At 43.6% G+C, this 20,348-nt stretch overlaps 2 protein-coding genes across 10 annotated transcripts in view; one reads left to right on the top strand and one right to left on the bottom strand.

The window, feature by feature from the left end:
- The window catches only part of NSL1 (NSL1 component of MIS12 kinetochore complex), a 12,814-nt gene extending 8,838 nt beyond the window's left edge, over positions 1-3,976 (bottom strand). Inside the window, exons 1-2 of the mRNA XM_085219271.1 lie at positions 3,716-3,976; positions 2,911-2,992 (exon numbers count right to left, since the gene is read on the bottom strand). Of these exons, the coding sequence (XP_085075397.1) occupies positions 2,911-2,992; positions 3,716-3,976 (343 nt within the window). The remainder of the gene's footprint in view (positions 1-2,910; positions 2,993-3,715) is intronic.
- TATDN3 (TatD DNase domain containing 3) lies at positions 3,931-20,348 on the top strand. 9 transcript variants are annotated; one of them, XR_014881956.1, is made up of 13 exons: positions 3,931-4,031; positions 4,112-4,144; positions 4,217-4,290; positions 4,406-4,490; positions 6,090-6,152; positions 7,215-7,324; positions 7,801-7,856; positions 8,084-8,196; positions 9,406-9,486; positions 9,857-9,994; positions 12,987-13,029; positions 19,175-19,239; positions 20,293-20,348. XR_014881956.1 is itself a non-coding variant. In XM_085219264.1 (12 exons), the coding sequence occupies exons 1-11, from the start codon at positions 3,975-3,977 to the stop codon at positions 19,208-19,210; spliced, it is 846 nt and encodes a 281-aa protein (XP_085075390.1). In that variant the 5' UTR covers positions 3,931-3,974; the 3' UTR covers positions 19,211-19,239; positions 20,293-20,348. The 9 variants fall into 9 exon arrangements, 7 of the variants coding, with proteins under 7 accessions (XP_085075390.1, XP_085075391.1, XP_085075392.1 ...); XR_014881955.1 differs by adding an exon at positions 13,143-13,245 and having other exon boundaries at positions 19,175-20,348; XM_085219264.1 differs by lacking the exon at positions 12,987-13,029.

Below are 20,348 nucleotides of genomic sequence, written 5' to 3'. Positions count from 1 at the left end.
CTGAAGGAAACAATGCAAGCTGTTGCAAGAAAAAGTGATTTGATGTGTTTAATTTTGTGTAATTTACAAGCATTGAACAAGATGCAGCTGTCCAAGCAGTAATCTGAAGGCTAACTGACTTTGTATCACATAGAACACAGATATATATTTTAATCATTAAATCAATCCATACATTTTTGATAACATGTACTACCACCTTAACGAAACTTTGTTCCCAGAAATATTCAGTATGCACCTCATGGGGAGACAGAAAAGCAAAATTAAGTCTGCTTTCAAACTTTGATGCCAAAGACTGCATCTGATAGGAGCCAACTTTCACAGCCTTCTTTTCCAATCAAGATTAGGTTAAATGTGTAGAACATGACTGAAGTATTTTGACTTCTGTTACTGTACTACAAGTACTCAGCTTCTCCAAGACTGCAGTTAAACCTGACAATTTTTAAAGTTTAATACAGTTTTATAAGTGTTTTCAGCATTTGGACAAATAAATGCCTGCACTGTCCTGATGTCGCAAGCCATCATTACAGACCATAAAAATTATGACTTATGGAAGAAAACAAAATTAACAGCTCAGTGTTATACTCTAACCTTGCATAACTAAGAGCGCATAATTCTATATTCTTTCATTTGCACACCTATATTTCTTTTTTCCATCAATGGAGGCTTAAAAACCCAACAGTGGTCTTGCTTTATAATTTTTACATTTAATTTTGAAATTTTCTTAGAATTTACATTCACAGTTTCCAGTAATGTTGAACACAGCTTGCAAGCCATGCATTATTGTCAATCTAGTGGTAACAACTGGATTTTGAGCACCCTCTCTTGGTCAAGCTGTGCAGAATCAGGTGATGATCAACCTCTGAAAGTTAAGAACAAAAACAAGCTTTGAGAGTTGGTGGGATTCTTTATTTTTTTAGATCTACCATTAAAAAGTGTATGGGAGCTTTGGCATTCTAGATCTCCATCTACAGCTCCAGAAGCTTCCAGACAAAAACGAGGGTGCCATTACTACATTGCCAACTCAATATATCTGTGTTTTTGGCTTCACAGAACTGCAAAAATCAAGTCACAGGCAAAGAAAATCTATCACTAACATAGGCAAGCAAACATTTTGTACAGAAATCATCTTTGGACACCAGATTACCAAGGATCTTCATTGTTATTATTAAAAAGGCAATAATTATACTGTATATATTACCTCTAAATATATGATTACATAGCAATAATAAGCACTTACTTTGTACATTTAATGGTAGCAACAGACATACTATTTGGTCTCTTGATAGAGATGAGCTGTTGGCCACTGTCACCCACACAAAATCAGCCTGCAAGGGTACTTAGGTCTCTTCTGACTGAAGCCTCTTGCTCACAGTGAGGTCTAGTGGGAGGTGTCTGGGCCCAGGCCAGGGGAGTTGGAACTAGAGAGTCTTATGTTCCCTTCTGACCCAAATTATTTTGTGGTTCCAAATAATCATTTATCTGGACCTGCTGACGAGACTTCTGTTGAAGCAGTATGCCATAGTGGCTCACTGTTTGCTCACCTGGACCCCCTAGGTACTTTTCATCCTGTACCCCCACAGGAGGTTATCTCTTCCCAAGTTTTGGGTTTTGCTGTTTGTCCTTGTCGAGTTTCACGAGACTCCCACAGATGCATTTCTCCACCCTGTTTATGTTCCCCTGAATATCCTCAGGGACAGGTTTCATTCAGTGTATCCCACTCTAGTTGATGCCAGCTACAAATTGGATAAAGGCACATTCTGTCTTCTTCATGTCACAGAAAAAGTCTTTAAACCTACCAGGTCCCAGAAGGATTTCTGCTTCTAATCAACCTTGAGGTAGAAGAACGAGCCATTGTAACCCTCAGTGTAACCCTCTGAGCTCAATAATCCAGCCAGCATTTCCACCTATGTAGACTATTTCATCTTTGCTTGGATAACGGCAGAACACCAAGAGGCTTGGCATCTAGAGTACATGATGTAGAAGCATACAGGAATTTGTTCAGCATAAAGAAAGCTACAGGAGAAATCTGTTATCCTTGTCTAGTTAAAGGGTGGTTCTAGAGAGGTTTTCTAGAGAGGTCTTCTAGAGAGGTCTAGAGCTCTTCTCAAAGGTGTGCAGCTTAAGGACAAGAGGCAACAGATATGATGCAGTAAAGGAAATTCCAGTAGCCACAAGGAAGAAAACTGCACCATCTGAACAATCAACCAGTAACTGCCCAGAGTAGAGCTGAAGCCTCCATACTTGGATCCATCCTACTGCTTGATTCTAGTTTTAAAAATAGATCAGCAGGCCCTGGTCCATCAGAATTTGTATACTCCCTTTACTCCTATGAGAAAAGTTATTGAAGTGGAACATGCTCTTTCCCAACCTGAATTAGAAATTATGTTTTGAAATAGCAACTTTCTAAAAGCTTTCTGCAGACTTTCTAGCAAGACAGCTGACATTAAAATTAGTTAAACCTTACTTTTTTTCCCATGTCAATATCAGATGTTGTGGGTGTTTCTAAACTACTTTTCTCCAGTAAAGAACAGATCCTTTTAAGTTATTTAGGTGCCACAATAGTGATAGCTAAAACTGTGCCTGTCTGTAAGCACCTTGCTATAGACATCAACCAGAACAGTGCTCCTTCTAATAAAGCTGTCTTCTCTTTTGTTCTGTCATGGATAATTTTTGCTGTACCTTTTAGTTGCTTTTCCCTTACAAACAGTGCTCTGCAAGAACCATGTTCCTGCTGTGCAGTACTTCAGTTTTTTATACAGATGCAGCCAAGCTTGAGTTTCACCTCATCTGCTTCATGAGTGTCATTGTTGCCACAGCTACTAGAGGAACAAGTGCCCAATTAAAAATACCACGTCTAAAAGAAAACCAAATATACAAACACATGTAAAATGAATGAAAGACCATACATACTGTTTGGTTCGGAGTCAGCTGATGTCTCTGCCCAGAGCTGCCCATTAATGGTAACGTTCTCTCTCACTGCTGCCTCAAAGTTCTGCAAGAGATGCTTAGGCTGGAAAAGTTATGCTTTAGACACACACGTGCAACATCAGCACAGAGGACCCTTCCTGTATGACTGCCTGGCTTGGCAGACAAGAATCACAGAATCCTTAAGATCGTGAAGCTCCAATCATCAACCTGGCACTACGCCACATCCCTCAGTGCCACATCCTCGCGGTTCTTAAATATCTCCAGGGAGGGGGGCTCCACTACTTCCCTAGAAGGCCCGTTCCAATCCGTGACAGCTCTTCCTATGAATACATCCTTCCCAACATCCAGTCTAAACCTCCTCAGCACAATTTGAGGCTGTTTCCTTACATACTATCATTTATCACTTTGAACTCGATGATCTTTAAGATCTTTTCCAACCTGAGTGATTCTATGCTCACTCGTGGTGTCACCGATTCCCTCCTCGCTGCAGCCTCCTTTCAGACAATTGTAGAGCAACGAGGTCTCCCTTCAGTCTCCCCTCCTCCAGACCAAACAGCCCCAGTTTTCTCAGTCATTCCCCAACTCCTGTTTTCTGGCCCTTCGCCAGCTTCCGTGCTCTCCTCGGAGCGCGCTCCGGACACCGCGCACCGTCCTTGCAGCGACAGCCCCGCCCCCCGTGCCTCCCCGCCCCACCACCCCGAGCAATGCCGCTCGCCGACCGCCCGACGCGGCAGACCGAGCCGTAACGGTCAGCGCCAGCCGCGCCGCGGGGTTCCCGGTGCCGTACCCAGATCGCGTCGTCCGCGGCTGCGGCGCCGCCCGGCTGCCCCTGCGCCAGGCCCCGCAGGAAGGGCGCGCACAGCCCCACCACCTCGTCCAGGCCGCGCCGCGAGCAGCAGCGCACCCGCGCGTCCCGCCGGTCGGGCGGCCCGGCCGCCATTTCCCGCCTCCTCCGAACCGAAAATGCCGGCCCGGAAGCACAACCCGCCGCTCCCCCGCCCCTTCCCTCTCGAGGCCGAGGCCGAGGCCGGGCGCGGGGCGGTGGCATGGCGGCGAGGCCGGTGGACTGTCACTGCCACCTCTCCGCGCCCTGCTTCCAGCCGGTGAGGCGCCGCGGGGCGGACTGGCGGGCGGGGAGCGGAGCGTCGCGGCCCGGCGCTGAGGCGCTGCTTGTCTGTTGCAGGACGTGGCGGCCGTGGTGCGGGCGGCCCGGCAGGTGAGGCACACCCCGCGGCCCGGCAGGTGCGGCGTGCAGCGCGGCCTTCAGCGCTGTTTGTGGCTGTGACAGGCGGCGGTAGCGGCGCTGGTGACGGTGACCGAGCAGGCGGGGGAGTTCCGCGGCGTGCTGGAGCTGTCCGACAGGTGCGAGCCGACGGCTTGGCGTCCGGGGCCCGGCGGGACTGCGGCCGTGCTGCCCGCCTCTCTGCTCGGCCTTCTGTCCCACCTCAAACTGGCTCGGCCCGGCGCTCTGTTCTAGGTTCCCGGGGTTCGTACTGCCGTGTCTGGGCGTTCACCCCGTGCAGGAGGTTTCTCCAGAAGAGCAACGCAGTGTTACTTTAAAGGTAAATTAGCGGCGGGTAGTCTGGTGCAGCTGTGATGTGCTGCTATGTGGACATGTCTGAGGGACAGGATGCCGTACAGAGACCTAGATAGGCTGAGCAGGGGGCACAGGAGAATCTTGTGAGGTTCAGCAAATCCAAGTTGTAAGATCTTGTACCTGGGTCATCACAACCCCCACTATCAGTACAAGCTGGGGGGTGTAAGAGTGGAGCACAACCCTGCCAAAAAGGACCTCGGAACACTAGCAGATGGCAAGCTGGACAGGAGCCGGCAATGCACCCTCACAGCCTGGAAAGCCAGCCGGGTCCTGGGCTGCACCAAAGAAGCACAGCCAGCAGTGTGAGGGAGGTGATCCTGCCCCTCTGCTCTGCACTGGTGAGACCTCACCTAGAGTGCTGTGTCCACGTGTAGAGTCCTCAGTACAGGACAGACGTGGACCTGTTGGAGTGCATCCAGAGAAGGGCCACAAGAATTATTCAAGGAATGTAATACCTCTCATACAAGAACGGGCTGAGAGAGCTGGGGCTCTTCAGAACAGAGAAGAGAAGGCTCCAAGGAGACTTGACAGCAGCTTTTCAGTATCTAGAGGGGGGCTGTAAGAAAGAAGGGTACAGACTCTTTATTAGGGTCTGTTGTGTTAGGACAGGGGGGCTTGGTTTTAAACTAAAAGAGAGGAGTTTTGTATTGAGATGGGATGTAAAAAAGGACTGGATGACCTTTGAGAGTCCTTTCCAACTCAAACAATTCTGTGATTCTATGCTATGGCTGCGCTGGAGATGCAGGGGGCTGCCCTGGTCTGCCTGATTTCCAGTTAGTTATGTTTCTGTAAAGTGGAGGACGCAGCAGACCAAACCCCAGGACCTCCAGCATAGCATCTGCCTGTGTGACTTCAGCAGCACTGAGAGCCATCTGGCCCCCGTAGTGATGCTGCTGGAAAGCAGTTCTAAAAATCCCAAGTGAACAGTTTGCTTACAGTGAACAGAATGCGTCTTGTTTGCAGATGGCCCTTTGTTAGCGTGGGACTGGGTGAATACCAGTTTTTGCCCTTAGCCTGGGGAGCTTGGAGAACTGCCTGCGGCCACGTAACATGACCAGACTGTGGGCTTTTTACTACTTCTGGTCCTATGGAAAGTTCACCTTGAAAGGAGGGGTCTTTGAGTAAAGCAGGAAAATCCTGCAGGTCTTTGAAATACCGCTGATGGCTCAACTTCCAGTAATAGCAAGTTTAAGGTACAAAATTTAAGAGAAGTGAAGGGAAGGGCTGATAGTACAAAGCTGGGAGAAGTGACTGACACAGCAGAAAGCTGTGCAGCTGCTCAGCAAGACCTGGGCATGCTAGAGAGTAGGGTAGAGGGAAACCTGATGAGGTTCAACAAGTGCAAGTGTAGGGTCCTGTGCCTACGGGGGAATAACTGTATGCATCAGTACAGGTTAGAGGCTGACCTGCTGGAAAGCAGCTCTGCAGATAAGGACCTGGGGGTCAACAGGTAGGCTGTGAGCCAACAGTGTGCCCCTGTGGCCAGGAAATCCAAATTAATCACAACTTTGCATTTATAAAGCTTCCACCTCAAGGTCAGTGAGGATTGCTTTTGTTCTTGCAGGATCTGGATGCAGCATTGCCACTTATAGAACTCTACAAAGATAAGTTGGTGGCAATTGGAGAAGTAAGTAGAATTCCAAAATGGGTTCAAATGTATTTGGCTTTGGCAGCATCTGCCACCAGAGTTACAAAATCTTAGTGAATGCTTGGCTTTGTATTTGTGATAAATATTGCTGGCGGTCTGAAAAAAAACCCACATCTAATTAATAGTTCTCTTAATGTACTCTCCTTCATAGATTTGCCCAAATCCCTGTTTTCCTTCGTTATATTGTTATTAGGAAATAGTTACCCTTGTTCAGGTCCTTTTTCCCTTCTGCAACACAGTCAGGCCAACCTCTGGTTTCAGCATGCCTTGGTGACTTACATAAGTCCCTTTTTCTTGTGATCCCTTGTCTGTCTCTATCCACACAATGTCTATTATATTATATTTCCTTGTAAACAAACCGAAGCTTGAGAACTTTAGGGTAGAGTCTGTCCCTTTGGTATATTGGTAGCAGAGGGGTTTGTGGCTGATTCTGCACTTGCTGGAGAATTGCAATTGTTGAGAGAACTTGGCTAAACGTGTCGTGTGTGGAGCCAGGAGTTGAACTTGGAATTGATCCTTGTGGGGTCCCTTCCAACTCAGGATGTTCTGTAATTCTGTTTTGTTCCTGTACTTTAACCAGGTTTTTGGTTTGTATAACAGTAAATTCGGCTTATTTGACTAAGTTTAAATTCTGTTTGAATGTATTTAGATAAAAAAATATATAAAATTAATGGGTAATTTTTTGCTAGAGATAGGACTAAGTTACAGGTTCAAGTCGGAAATTCAACTTAGATTGGAGATCCAGCTTTGAGATTTTATCTGAAATAATATTTAATAGTATATAAAAACTCAGAAAACTGCTTACAGATTAAAATGCTAAATACAGTCGCTGCCCTCAAATGCTTTCATAATTGAAAGCCTTGAGAATGAATTCCTTTCTGAATTAAGCTACAGTGTGGCTACAGTCTTTTTAATTGCCATCTTTCATAAATATGTTTCGGAATACCTTATAGGTTTGAAACTTTTTTTTTCTTTTTCTCTCTAGGCTATTGTGATTTAGTCAAGCATCAGACCTTTCTCATTTTTGTTCTTGTACCATAGGTTGGATTAGATTTCACTCCCAGATTCGCCAGCACAGATGAACAGAAGGAAGGACAAAGACAGGTTCTGATCAAGCAGGTTGAGTTAGCAAGAAAACTGGATTTGCCTTTGTAAGTTTTACTAACAGGAGAGTTTTCCGGATCTCAGTAACCTCTGTTACTGTTCCCAGGATTTATAATTACTAAGAGCCTCCCAAACTTACATGGCTTAAACTAGTATTAGTGTCCTGACAATCTCCAGCTTGAGATGTAATTACTGAATTTTGCCCATGAATACAGTGGAGTTCTTCTCTAGCCTGTCTTCACAGTGTTGTTGCTAAATATTCACCGTGGCTAAAATGATTTAAATACACATCTCTAGACTTTTTCCTGGTAAAAGTGCTAACACAGATTGTTTTCTTCCCAACATGCGATAGGTTCATTACAGCCTACTCTAGAGAGCCTGCTTTAGCAGGGAACTGGAGTAGATGACCTACAAGTGTCCCTTCAACCCCTACGATTCTGTGATTCTGTGATTTATGTTTATTGAAAAACAAATACTGTTGCTTAATTTCCTAATGCCAGGGCTCTCTCTCTTTCCTTTGCAGAAATGTTCACTCCCGCTCAGCTGGAAGACCAACCATTAATCTCTTAAAGGAGCAAGGTATGTTTCTAATGCATTTTTTCCCTCCTTATTTTTTGCCAACAGAATTTCGTAGAATTTCTTCAGTTTTATAATGCTTTCCTATCATTTTGTGCCCAAGAAACTTGTGAAGAGCAGTGCAGAGATTCTGCATTCACTTTTTGGTGGAGTCGAGGTCCAGTTTGAAGCTGATGTTGTGAACATGCTGTAAACGCTGCTAATAAATTGGTTTGTTTCTTTTCTCCAAGGTGCTTCAAAGGTGTTGCTTCACGCATTTGATGGGAAGCCATCTGTAGCCATGGAAGGGGTGAAAGCTGGATACTTCTTCTCCATTCCTCCTTCCATTATAAGGAGTGATCAGGTAACATTTGAAGGGGATCACTCCTGCTTGGTGCTTGGGGACTACAGGTGATAGTTGGCAGCTTAACGTGTTGGCAAACGTAACTACATTTTTACGGTGCAGCTCAAAGGAGTGCTTGGTTCTTTGGTTGTTTTTCATTAAGTCTATATAGTATAAAAGACTATCACAGATGTATGATTATAGTCACCTGATGCTTTTTGATAGAAGATCCCGCTTTCAGTTAAAATTGCCTTTTTACTTTGGTTATGTTTCTGTCTGGGACTTCTGCCATAGATGGACGTTTGGGGCAGAAATTTTGGCTAAAACAATTCAGCTATTCATGAGAAGCAATCATTAAGAAAATGAGCATTTTTTTCCCCTCATTTTATTGTGTTCTGATGAACTTTTCTTTGGAAATTTTTGATCCTGTAATGTTTTAGAGTAGGGAGATGACACATGGAAAAGGACTAGTTTCTATCTCAGTGCTATGGCACTTTTTGATCAAAAGGAAATCCCCTTACAATTGGCTAAGTTACAGGTCTTTGAAAAATGCTGATTATTCCATGGCATGCTGCTCAAAGCATCAGCTACAGTGTGTAAGATCAGCACTGGCCAGTTTCAGCCCTCAACTCAGTGAAATGCTGCTTCTGTTTCTACTGTGGGCTGCTGCAAACTATGCTGACTTCTCAGGTTAGTCAGCAGTCCGTTTCCATCCTGCACCATCATTTTCTGTGATAAGCTCAGAAAATGTACGACAAGAAAAGGCATCAGTCAAGTGGGAAGGTTGTGAGGGTGGATATGGCTGGGGATGTGGGCAGGAAGCTGCAGAAAGGAGAGCAGACTGGAGCTGAGTGGTAAAAGCAGAAAGGGGAAAAAAGATATTAAAATGCTGTATATACAGAAAAGTGGTAGACTAAAACTGCATTGGCAATCTAATTCTGTGCAATATAATCACATAATTTGATAAAGTAATAAAGGATCCAGTATTCAGGTAAAAGTGCTTCAGATGTTTAGAGTCTCAAAAAATGGGATAATCCTTTTTTAAAGAGACATCTTGGGCAGTTCCTGGTATTCTTGCTGCCATTCTGAATTTGCTGATAGTATAATGACAGTGGCATCAGAGTCTTTGAACATTGCTTTTAAATGCAGAGCTTATCTTTATATCTTCTATTTTTTTCCCACAAGTCTAAGTGCATAAAACATTTGATAGTTCTCTTTATTGTCTTCAAGAAGCAGAAACTTGTGAAAGTGTTACCTCTGGAAAATATATGCTTGGAAACCGACTCTCCTGCTTTGGGGCCTGAAAAACAGGTAAATGATGGGGGGGATTTCTATGTTTGTATATCCACAATGACGCCTTGTGGGTGTTAGTTGCTAGCATGGAAGAGAAGAGGAGTGTAGGCGTGACAAGGGATGAAGATTGCCAGGTAGAAATTTTGAAACGTACAGTTCAGAGAAATAGCTATGGAGGTAATTTTCCAGCCTGAAGCTGGGAAAGAAAAAGAAATTCCAGAAAGGTTTAAAGGGGAAAATGATTCAACGACAATAGATATCTGTAATTTCTGTACCATACATAGGCACAGTGTAACTGAAGGTGTGTCAGGAAGTGAATCTGAAGCACTTGCCATCTGGAGGGATCTGTTATTTGGTCTGTTTGATTTTTGTTTTTTTTTTAATCCAGGTGAGAAATGAACCAAAAAATGTTTACATTGCTGCAGAATATATTGCTAAAATTAAAGGAATTCCAGTTGAAGAAGTTATAGAAGTGACGACACAGAATGCACTGAAAGTATTCCCCAAACTTCGGAACTTTCTTCAGGTATAGACTTAGAAACTGATGTTGTTGAAATGATGTAATGATGTAATATGTAATGTTGAAATGATGTTATGATGTAATAAATAAAACCAACACACATCTTGGCCTTAAGAGGAGTTTTGCTATCAGAGAGGTCAAGAAGTGAGCACAGTGTTGTACAGATACAAATTACAATGAATATACTGAGTTCGTCAGAGGTCTTCTGTGTACAACATTATTGGCTTTTAAGTGTGATAAAGATACGTTGTTCTTCATTCTACTGACTGGAAGTCACTTGTCTGTGGCCCCACGTGTGTGTTATGTTAGCTCCACTAGGACCTGCTTGAAAACCCCAGAAGGAAGGATGTGCTGTGTGTCAGTCAGACAGGGCTCCGAGCAGGGCAGATGTAGCAGCTTCAATTCTTTTTGATATGCAGCTGGAGGGAAAGAATGGCAGTCCTTCTACTTTCCCCCTCCTTTTCCTCGCATATAGTAACTTAACAGGCGTTCAGATCTTGGTTATTTTGAGAGGGGTGTGCTTTTATTATTTTTTGAATAGCTCTCAAAGGAAGAACTTTGGATTTGGTCTTATCTGCAGGCCTACTCTTCTGTCTGCCCAGTATCAGGAGACAGGGAATGTGAGAGGGTAACAAATTCAATGTTCTGAGATCTTAACAGAATCCACGGCAGACAAGTCCCTCTCTGATTGCCAGTGTTCTAAAAACTGGATATTATGTTGTCTCACAGTACCTTGTAGGAACTGAAATGTGCTGAAATACTGAGCAGAAATCTGTTGACTTAAACAGTGAAGAGGTGAATTAGAAATGACACTTGTTCTGAGGGCCAAGTAGGGAGGTACAGGCCTTGTCTCCCTGGGGGTTGTTGGTGGCTTAGTGAAGAAAATAGGGACTTATTAGTTTTCAGTCCATGACCACTTTTGGTAGAAAATCCAGGAGCAAGAGTATTTGGCTTTAAGATTGGGCACACATGATTTTCCAGGTTAGGCTTCTTCCTGTCTTCTTGCTTAAGCATCTTCCTGAATGCCCCTTTGGAAAATGGATTGTAATGCCCTATTCTGAATTCATCAGATGTCTGCCTTTCTGTGGGTTGGAAGAGGAGGAGAGATAATATTGTCTTGATTGGCATATGAGGTTGCTAGCAGTAAATAGCTTAGAACTGAATACTTCTGCCTTACAGGTTTTTATTTGCTGTTTTGAGGATTAAGATGGAGAAAGTGTCAGCTGTCCAGTAAAATAGAAATGGGAGCAAAACCTTGTGATATAAGGCATACCCACACTGTAGTATTCTGCTGTCTACGCAGAATTACTTTATCAAATTTAAATATTTGTTTCTAAGCAGTCTTGCAGCACACAACAAAACGTGAAGAATTAGCCTATGTTACAGTGTGCACGCAGATCAGCACAGCTTGAGTCTCCTGAAGCTTTGACCCAGAATAGTTAGGGCCATTTGTTATCCTGGATCTACACGCACCAGTTCCACTGAATTAGTGAATGATGCAGTTTACCTCCAGGTGGTGCTAGGGAACAGGTGTGCAATAGTCTTAAATTATATGATATTAATGATTATATTGTCACAGGAGATGCTAAGCAGGTGATAACAGGCTACCTTACATGTGCTTCATTTTGACTGTGAAGCATGGGAATGCAAACATGTATGGAGAAGAACGAGAAGCTGTACCAGCTCTGGGGTGCTATTTGGTTGGCTTTGCTAGTCCTGCACCTGCAGCTGGCACTGAGGGCAGCAGGCTCTGGAAATAAGCTTGTTTCTTTGCACAGAAGATCAACTTTTCTGTGTGTGGCAAGGAGGTCAAGCACATGTGTGCTGAACGCTAGTGCAGCCAGTGTGGTTGTCGGGATGAGTCCTGTCCCCTTCCTGTGTAGCATGGGGCACTGGAGTAGCCAGGAGTGTGCTGAGGGACAGATTCAATCCAAGTTCAGCTGGGTATCAAGTTGAGCTTTCAGGAATCCTGAGAGGAAACAAGAGAGAAAGCTCAGAACCTGTGGAGATGCAGCTTTCCTGTTCTGTCATGCCTTTAGCTTGCTGGGCCAGTAGCAGCCCCAGTGAGCTCTCACAGCACTCCAGAAGAGCAGTGCTTGGGTGTCTCCAGCTTTGTGTCTGTGAAAAGCAGGCCACAGAAATATTAAATGAGCTGCCCAGTGGCTCCTGATGTTGGCAGCAAGATGAAGAATAGTCAGTCTTTGAGCTCTACCCTCAACCATCATTTTCCCCTTGGATACTCCCAACAGCAGACCTGGTAGTATGGCTTTTCTTGTCTGTCTTGCAGGCTCTATGAGGAGTGATAGAAAAATGAAGAAAGGTTTGTGATTTTTTTGTAAAAAATAGTGCCTTCAGGATGCCTCATTGGCTACTCAGTGCTCAGTCTTTGGTGCAGCTCTGGTGAGTATAGCTCCTGCTGGAAGAAAAGCCCCGTGTCACTTGGTGCTTTCCAAGTTAAAAGACAGCACACAGATGGGCATGAGGAACTCCCATGTGTACAGGATTACAGTGGATGCATCGCTCGGTACAAGATACACGTCATGAGGGGGATGCAGGGTGATAGTTATGTGAATGTACTTTCCACAGAGTGAGCTTGTGGTTTGTTTCTGGAGGGCTGCAAGTGCAGCAACCTCGCAGAGCCCTTCTGAAGCTTCCTTTGAAGGCCTGCTTCTGCCAAATACTGGGGTAAGCTGTGAGGCTAAGTAGTTTTTCAAGATTCTAACGTGGGAACAAGTGAGAAGGTGACATTAAGGCCAAGCAGATAAGATGTGTTATCCTTTTACTCATTGTGATAAGAGTTTGAACAAATTGACCAAAGGCGTTTGGTGGAGGTGCTTTCAGCTGGCTCCTATGCAATGCATAGATAGGCTCTTTAGAAGCAGAAACAGTAAATAATTGGCTGGAAATGCAAGTTTTATCACTAATGAGCTTCTGCTTTTGTTTGTTTGTTTTTTTTTTTTTTCATTAATGCTGACTGGGGCCTTTGTTTTCATTACAGAGCAGGAAAATGAATTTAAGAAAGTTACTGGCATAGCAGAAAGGTTTGTTGTCCTTCTCTTTGCTTTCTATATGGAATTAAAAAAGACACAATTGGGATCAAAGAAAAGTTACAGGCTGCCACAGCACCTCATTGTCTCAGTGCTTTCCTTTCCAGCAGGTGGTTATCCCTCCCTTTGTGCCCCAAGACTGGTTTTCCATGGACATGAGATCTCCCTTCCTGCCCTGAGCGCTAGCCATCTTTTGTGCCCTGTAATGCTGTGAGTCATGAAGCTGTGAAAAATAATGGTGGAGAGAAAAAAACACTGAGGCACTAGGACATGCAGCCCACTCTGTCCAAAGCTGTTCCTTGTGGCACTGCGATGGGTTACACTTGGGTTTTGTCTCCGTTAATGTTAGGAGGGCATGTTAGGATCTTGGGTTTATTTTGGCTATGCCAGGACTGTGCGTTCTGAGTAGTTAAAGCTGATGCTTGGCTTCTTATCAGCCCAGCCGCAGCTGGGCTGTCTCTGTGTTAACAGAAGAGAACACACTGCACAAGTAGCACAGACATTTTCTTTCCAAGGGACTTGGGACCTCCACATCATGGCAGTCCCACTCTCCTGTGTGTGCCCTGTGATGCTCCCATCACAGCCCTGCAGTCCCCCCCACTCCCAGCTGCTTCATTCCCAGCTCCCCACGCATTTCCCTCATCCCTGCTGTGGTACTACCCTGTGGGACCAGACCTCCTTGCACTATACTGCCATGGCTGGGAAACTAGAGGGCTGGGGGTTATCTGGCAGGAAGGGCTGTCCTTGTGATGTGCGCTGCTGGAAGGGGAGGCTTTGAAGTTTCAGTTGGCCCAGGCTTGTTGCTATAAAAACACAGAGAGAGCACTTTTGAGCTCAGAGTCTTTCTGGACACACAACAAAGAAGAAGGAAGCGAACAAACAGAGCACAGTGGGAAGAAGTTAACTGGAGCACCATGTGGGGAGCTCCCATCAAAGCACCCCTGGATAACTCCCCTTCTGTTCTGGGGTCACTGTTCCTGCCTGGGGAGCTCCGAGTGGAAGCTGAGCTTTGTGCTAGCACCATGTAACCTGCACAGGTGGATGTCAGTACCCTCTGAAAACATCCAGTACCAATCTGTGTATATATGTGGAACTTTATCCAAAGAGGCTCCTTGTATCAGGATGTTCAGAATCGGGGATGAGGCATCTGCACAAAACACAGGTTCACATATGTTCACACACACAATAAGCCAAAGCAAGCGTTGAAGTATTTTACTGCATAAACGATGATCCACTAAGAGATTTAAGAAGGACAATTAGCCAGCACATCTCAGATTGGATGTAAGGTACCTCACAGGCTTTCCATCCTGTCTCCCTATGGAGATCCCATGTTATGGTTCTTAACTGTTTTTCATTAGTACCTGTACTGTCCTCTTGCTGGTAACCAGGTTATACTTATCTGATGGTACCGCTCAGGGTTTATACATGTGATAATCCCAGTTTTGTCCCAAGCTGCATGACACAGCAGAGGAAAGGTCCTCATTGAAGCAAGTGGAGAGAAAAGATAGAGGGCTGCTTTCTCTCTATGGGACTTTGCCAGTGATCTTCTAATGCATAGCTGTACCAGCCAGCATGCCTCTGGGCTACTTGTTCTTAGAAAACCCCATCTGGACTCCAGCTTTCAGCCCTCGATAGGTGACTTAGAATGGAGGAGGGAGGATGAGAGAGAGGTACAAATCTTGTTCTTGTGTAGATCTCTTAGTGCATTAACACCCATAGCTTAGTTGTGTTATTTTTGTGTAGACTGACAAACCTTTGGAAACAGATTGTTGTAAGAAAGATCTGTATCTGTTTGAAAGCCCTTTTTCTGTTGTAGATAGCAGTTCTCTACCCAGTGGTCAGTATTTAGGAAAAAAACACCAGTTACCACCACCAACAAAAAGTTTGATTTCATAAATATGAACCTGAGGAACACCAAGATCAAATTTCTCTTGTTTTTATACGTGACTGTGTTACTGTAAATAAGCATGCTGTGTGCAGTTCATACACGTGGGGAGAGGTCACAGCTATACCTACACAGGTGCCCAGAGCACTAACAATAAAAACAAACAAAATCTAGTACAGCATTTCCAAAGATTCTCTTAAACTTCAGACAGGTGCAAATAGGAGCAAGAAGGAAGTAGCATCTGGCCTGTGGTGACCAGCAGAAAATAAATTTGTAGAAAATCAGAGCTCACAGTCGCTTTGCCATGTGCTGTCCACGTGATCTGGCCATAAAGCCGCTCTGAGTGATGGAGAGAGGGTGGTTTGTGATTGAGGTGTCCTCATACAGGTTACTGCCAGCTATTACGTGTATACCCTTTGGACCTAGCATAACAGCTGCAAAAGTAGGGCTGGATAATAGCCATCCAATCTTAGGAGCCTGATCAGAATAGCATTAGGAGTGAGTCAGTATAAGGGGAGATGTGAAAATACCTTTACACCTGACTTCTGATATGACTTATGCTGCTAAAAGTGTTAAAAAAAAAATAGAGATCAGGATCTGTGGAAAGGTACAGCTGTCCATGTTCCATCTGGGAAATCACTGCAGGATAGTGCTTTTCTCCTGGAGTAATTAAGTAATTCAGGTAAGAACAATGAACTTGCTCAGTGAGACACTCTGCTTTTTGAAGGCATGGGTTTGCATTGAGCAAAAATGCGTGTTCTCATTCAGCCAGCAAATGATTGCTTCCCTTGAGGGGGAAGGTCAGTATTGCTCCTCGTTTTATTTTGCAGTGTGTGCAGGATGCAGACTTAGGCACAACTTTGGAACTGATCACCGAGATGTCTTGTAACTATGCCTCTGCTGACAGACTGGTGCCTGCATCTCTGCCTGAACATGTGGCTCTGTGCTCAGGAAGCTCTTCAGTGCTGGGCTGGTGGTGCTGCTTGGTTTTGGTCTGGTACCAATGTAATCACAATGTGCAAAACCTTTACTACTTTTCTGGAATGGGACCTACTTGGCTGTTATCTTTACTTTTCTTCCAGCCATTACAAGGCACGATCAGGCTATCTGTCCTTGCAGAGTTCCTGGAAGCTGTTTCAGCACACTATAATTAGATTGCATTAGGCTTGGCCTTTTGCTTTATCTTCCCGCTATCGTTCTCCAATATCTGAATCAATGCAGAAGGAGAAGTGATTGATGGGGAGGCTGTGGGTGAGCAAGGGTGACTTACATGCCATGGAAAGTATCAGTGATGTCAGTGCTTGCTGCAGACCTGTTTCCCTTTGGAGTTAAAATGAGATGCTGGGATTTGATCAAGGCCTCATGTAGCAGCTTGGAGCTGAGCCTTCCACAGGCTGTTTTTAAGTGCTTTGAAATGAGAGGCTGAACTTCTTCACTTCGCTGCTACTCACTGAAATACTGCTGCTTCTAGCACCCATACATTTACCCTGGGAAAAACTGCACTACCATGAGAGTTACTGACTGTGCAGTGAGGAAGAAAAGGAGGTGACAGTGAGCAGGCATCTGGGGATGTTGCTGAGCATAGTGTACCCAAGCCACCAGCCCAGCTGGGGCTGACCAGGGTGTTCTTTCACCAGTGTGTTCAAGTAACCTATGGTCTTTCATGAGCTCTGTGAGTCTGCTTGCTGACATCCAACACAGCTTTTGTCCTGTGCATAGCTCCAAGGGGCCCAAGTTCTTACTGCCTGTGAAGAGAAGTAAGCAATCAAAAGTTATTCTCAGGACCGAAGTTATTTCCTCTTCATTCCTCTCCTAGAGTTTCTAAAAGCTGCCAGCCATTTGTACCGTCTGAGGTCTTAAGGAACATAAATGCTCTGTTTAGCCTGTATTTGCAGTTCACTGGATTATCTCCAGAAGCTTAAACAGTCTGAATGCCACTCTGGCAGATCTGGTTCCTGTTTTGAATGTTGCTATATTGATTTCTGTAGTGAGATTGACCTTGTCATGTGCTATTCTGCCTTGTTTTGTTTTCTTAGTAGCACCAGAAATTAATTAAACAGATTCCATGTAGGAGAATGGATCCAAACAGTGAGTGCTTCCCTTGGTCCAAACAAATAGGTTCAGTCAGGTAGATCAGTCCCCTTACTTAGGCTCGTTTAAAACTCTCTTCCTGTGTTCTCTCTAAACCTAATGCACTGAAAAGCCTTAGTGTAATGTAACACAATGTTTTCTTTTTTACTGGCCTGGTCTTGTTATTTCGTATGAGAAGAGTCACAAGGATTTGGAAAGATAAATAATTTTTAAATCAGCATGTCAGCTTTCAGGCTGAGATTATGTGATAGCTGCTTCAGTAAAGCATGCCAGCGAATGCGTTCATCGACACCTTGGAGAACACCAAATGATCTCCCCCACAGTAAAAGGGAGGAGAACTTTCCCTGAGATGTTCTGGCTTTGCGGCTAATCTGAAACAGTCTGAATCTTGCTGGGTGTACTATAAAGAGAGCTGTCTGAAGGGGTCTTTGAAGAATGCTTGCAGTGCTTTCCCAACAAAGGAGCAGAAAAAGTCCCTTTTGGTGTCTGGATGGCTGAGTTCCTGTTCAAGTGATGTAGGCTGCAGGAATGTTATTGCATTTTCCATAATGTGCTATCACAGCCAGGGGCCTGGGCAGGCATTGTTTCTTTTTAATTCAAGTCTACACAAAAAAAATCCCTCTGATTTTTAGTTATGCTGAGGTCAGCCAACATCTTCCCTATGGAATAGATGTAGGCCGTTAAGAAACATGGCTCTCTTCCTGCTGATAACTTCTTCAGAGAGAAATTGGGAACTTCAAGCTGTTAGTAAATATTTGGGTTTCCTCTGTAGTAAGAGTAACAACATTTCTCAAGATCGGGTGAGCAATCTGTCTTTATAATACAAGTACATTTCCATACTTGGCTCTTAGTAGATCCAAATCCACATTTCTCTTCCATCTAGTTTTTAAAGAGTGTGCATGTGGTTGCGATGAAGCAGGTAGTAAAAGAGAGTCGTGAAACTGAAGTCCCGTTGTGGTGTTTTTTCACAAGTGTACTACAATAAATTGCTGCAGCTCTCAAGTTATCTGAGACCTCCTAGAAGTGAAGGTGATGTTTTATCCTTATTCCTTTGAATGATGCTTTCATTGGCCAGTTGTTCAACATCCTACCAAAGCTGTCAGACACGTGGCAATTTTTTCTTAATGTTAACGTGGCTTTTCTAATCACTTCTGTCCCACAGTCCTTTGCTAACTGAGGCTGATGTCATTTGATCTCTCTCACAAGAGAACTTGAGATTGAGACTGTCTGCCATTGTGTGTTGCTGCAGAGAACAGAGTATTAGGGGAAGAGTTAGTGCAGTAACAACAAAAAATGCTTTGAGGCTCTTCTCAAAATTTAACCACTGTTTGGATGAATGAGTACTTGTTGAAAATGAGAATGTTCCTTAAAGGCAACCCTCTGCATCTCGTGATTTTTATTAATTGTTGTGAACGTGGGCACTTTGTTGTTGTTTACTGTTTATAAAGGATTCAGATGGAGGGTACACTTTTTGTGATAGGTGAAGAAGCTCTTATCCATGCTGAATAAGAACCCAACACATTTTACCTACTGGATTTGTTCACTTTTTATCTATGTGTCTGTCTGTCTGTCTGTCTATCTATCTGTCTGTCTGTCTATCTATCTATCTATCTATCTATTTTAAACACAAATTCTGTGTATGTAATATTTTTTCCCCACTTGCTTTGCTTGGAAACTCAGGAGAAAAATTCTGTTATATATAACAGACTGACAGCTGACTACAAAAGGAAAACCAGATGGCAGCACAGCAGAAGCACCAGATGTACCTTTCTCCATCTTTTGTGTGGATGGAGATATCTCAGAATGTTAATTTCTAATATTATTTACAGAAGAGTACCCTGCTCACTTACCACTCCCCATGTTTCAAAATTGAGAACTTTCCTCTGATGCTTAAGTAAGAGTATATTTCTGTGTGCCTGCCAGTATAAAAAATTTGTGTACAGGACACAGACAAACATTCCTGCTATGGGCAATTATGCTCCAAAATTAAGTTGCCCAAACGAGCACCTGGAGTTAATCTACGAGCAAACTTCAGTTAAGTGCTTTGTATTGCAGATGCCCATTCTGTGAGAGAGATTAAGGCTTTATGTTGCGAATATTGCTGGAATGAGGACTGCATAGGAGGAAGAGGATGTTTACATTTTCCCTGTATTCTCTTAACAGCTTTCAATGAAGAAATTTAAACATGCAACTCTTTGACCACTTTATTTCAAGTCCAGCTTACAGAGGTTTGTTTGATACCTTGCTAAAATAGCTCATTTCCAGCTCAGTTGGAACTTCAGATCTTTTGTTCTGAATTCACTTTCTTAAGCTGCTGTTAGATTTTTATTATTATTATTATTTTTGTGTAAAGACAAGTACACAGTGCATTTCTTCAATGGAGATTGTCCCTGCACTGAGATCAGCGTAACTGGGAGTTGAGTGCTTTGTAAAACAACATTTAAATTCTTGACAGTAAAGACTGACACGGTTTGAAACATTACAAACAGAAAATCCTGGAAATCTGAATTCTGTGCCAGGTGCACACAAAATATTGGAAAATTCCAATTTTATTTTTGAAGAAATGTTGTTTTGGCAACATTCTACTGTGCCAGTGCCAATGAAATGTTCATTTCAGATTCCTACCCTTAGGCTCAAGTTTCACCAAGATACAAATACTTGTGGATTTCTAGGTGAAGGTTTAGATACTGTTGTGAGGTTTGGAAGAATGTGACTAGGAGGAAGCTAGTTAGGAAGTTAGTGGAAGCTAATTATACCTTGAAAGCAGTACTATATAGCTGACTTTATTTTGTTATATGCTCCGAACTGAAATAAAAAGGCACCTTCTGAACGATGTTTCATCCACAGATGGCATTATCTGAAAGATAAAATTTAAGTTTGGAAATCATTATGAAAATACATCACTTTTTCAATATTACAGTAACAGGATCAGATTTTGGATGAGAGGCTAGATTGGAAAAGGTTAGCAACAGTTCTAAGCTAAATTTGTCCTGCAGACCTTGACACCAGTCTTCTGTTTTTTGCTTCATAAATTATCCGTGAAACATAGAACTCCAAGGATGCACATTTTAAGTGAGCTCCTCCAGTGGCTGTTTCTCAGAGGAGAATTTTCTCCTGCTGTTCAACAACATTCTTGGCCCTGCTTCTCATGCAAACAGATGTAAATCAGAAGTAATGGTTGTGAAGCCTATGAAATACAGCAGTGTAAAAAGTTAGTATGCAAGTATCAAAGATTTTTCCTACTGCTGTTAATTTACTCTGTCTTTTCCTTTCCTGTTTAGAAAGGTACTTCTGGAGATAAATCACATGTCCCGGAGATTAAATTGCATTGACTTTA

Source organism: Meleagris gallopavo, chromosome 2, assembly GCF_905368555.1.
Source record: "Meleagris gallopavo chromosome 2, MGAL_WU_HG_1.1, whole genome shotgun sequence".
Lineage (NCBI taxonomy): Eukaryota > Metazoa > Chordata > Aves > Galliformes > Phasianidae > Meleagris > Meleagris gallopavo.
Note: the sequence above shows the minus strand (reverse complement) of the source record. Positions and strands in the feature narration are given on the sequence as shown.

What these genes read in the sequence shown, in the direction of transcription:
- TATDN3 (XM_085219262.1), top strand. Translation starts at nt 3,975, where the DNA reads ATGGCGGCGAGGCCGGTGGACTGTCACTGCCACCTCTCCGCGCCCTGC. An exon ending in AGAAAACTGGATTTGCCTTT is followed by an intron (nt 7,325 to 7,800) that starts GTAAGTTTTACT and finishes TTTCCTTTGCAG; the next exon opens with AAATGTTCACTCCCGCTCAG. An exon ending in AACTTCGGAACTTTCTTCAG is followed by an intron (nt 9,995 to 15,750) that starts GTATAGACTTAG and finishes TTTATTTTGCAG; the next exon opens with TGTGTGCAGGATGCAGACTT.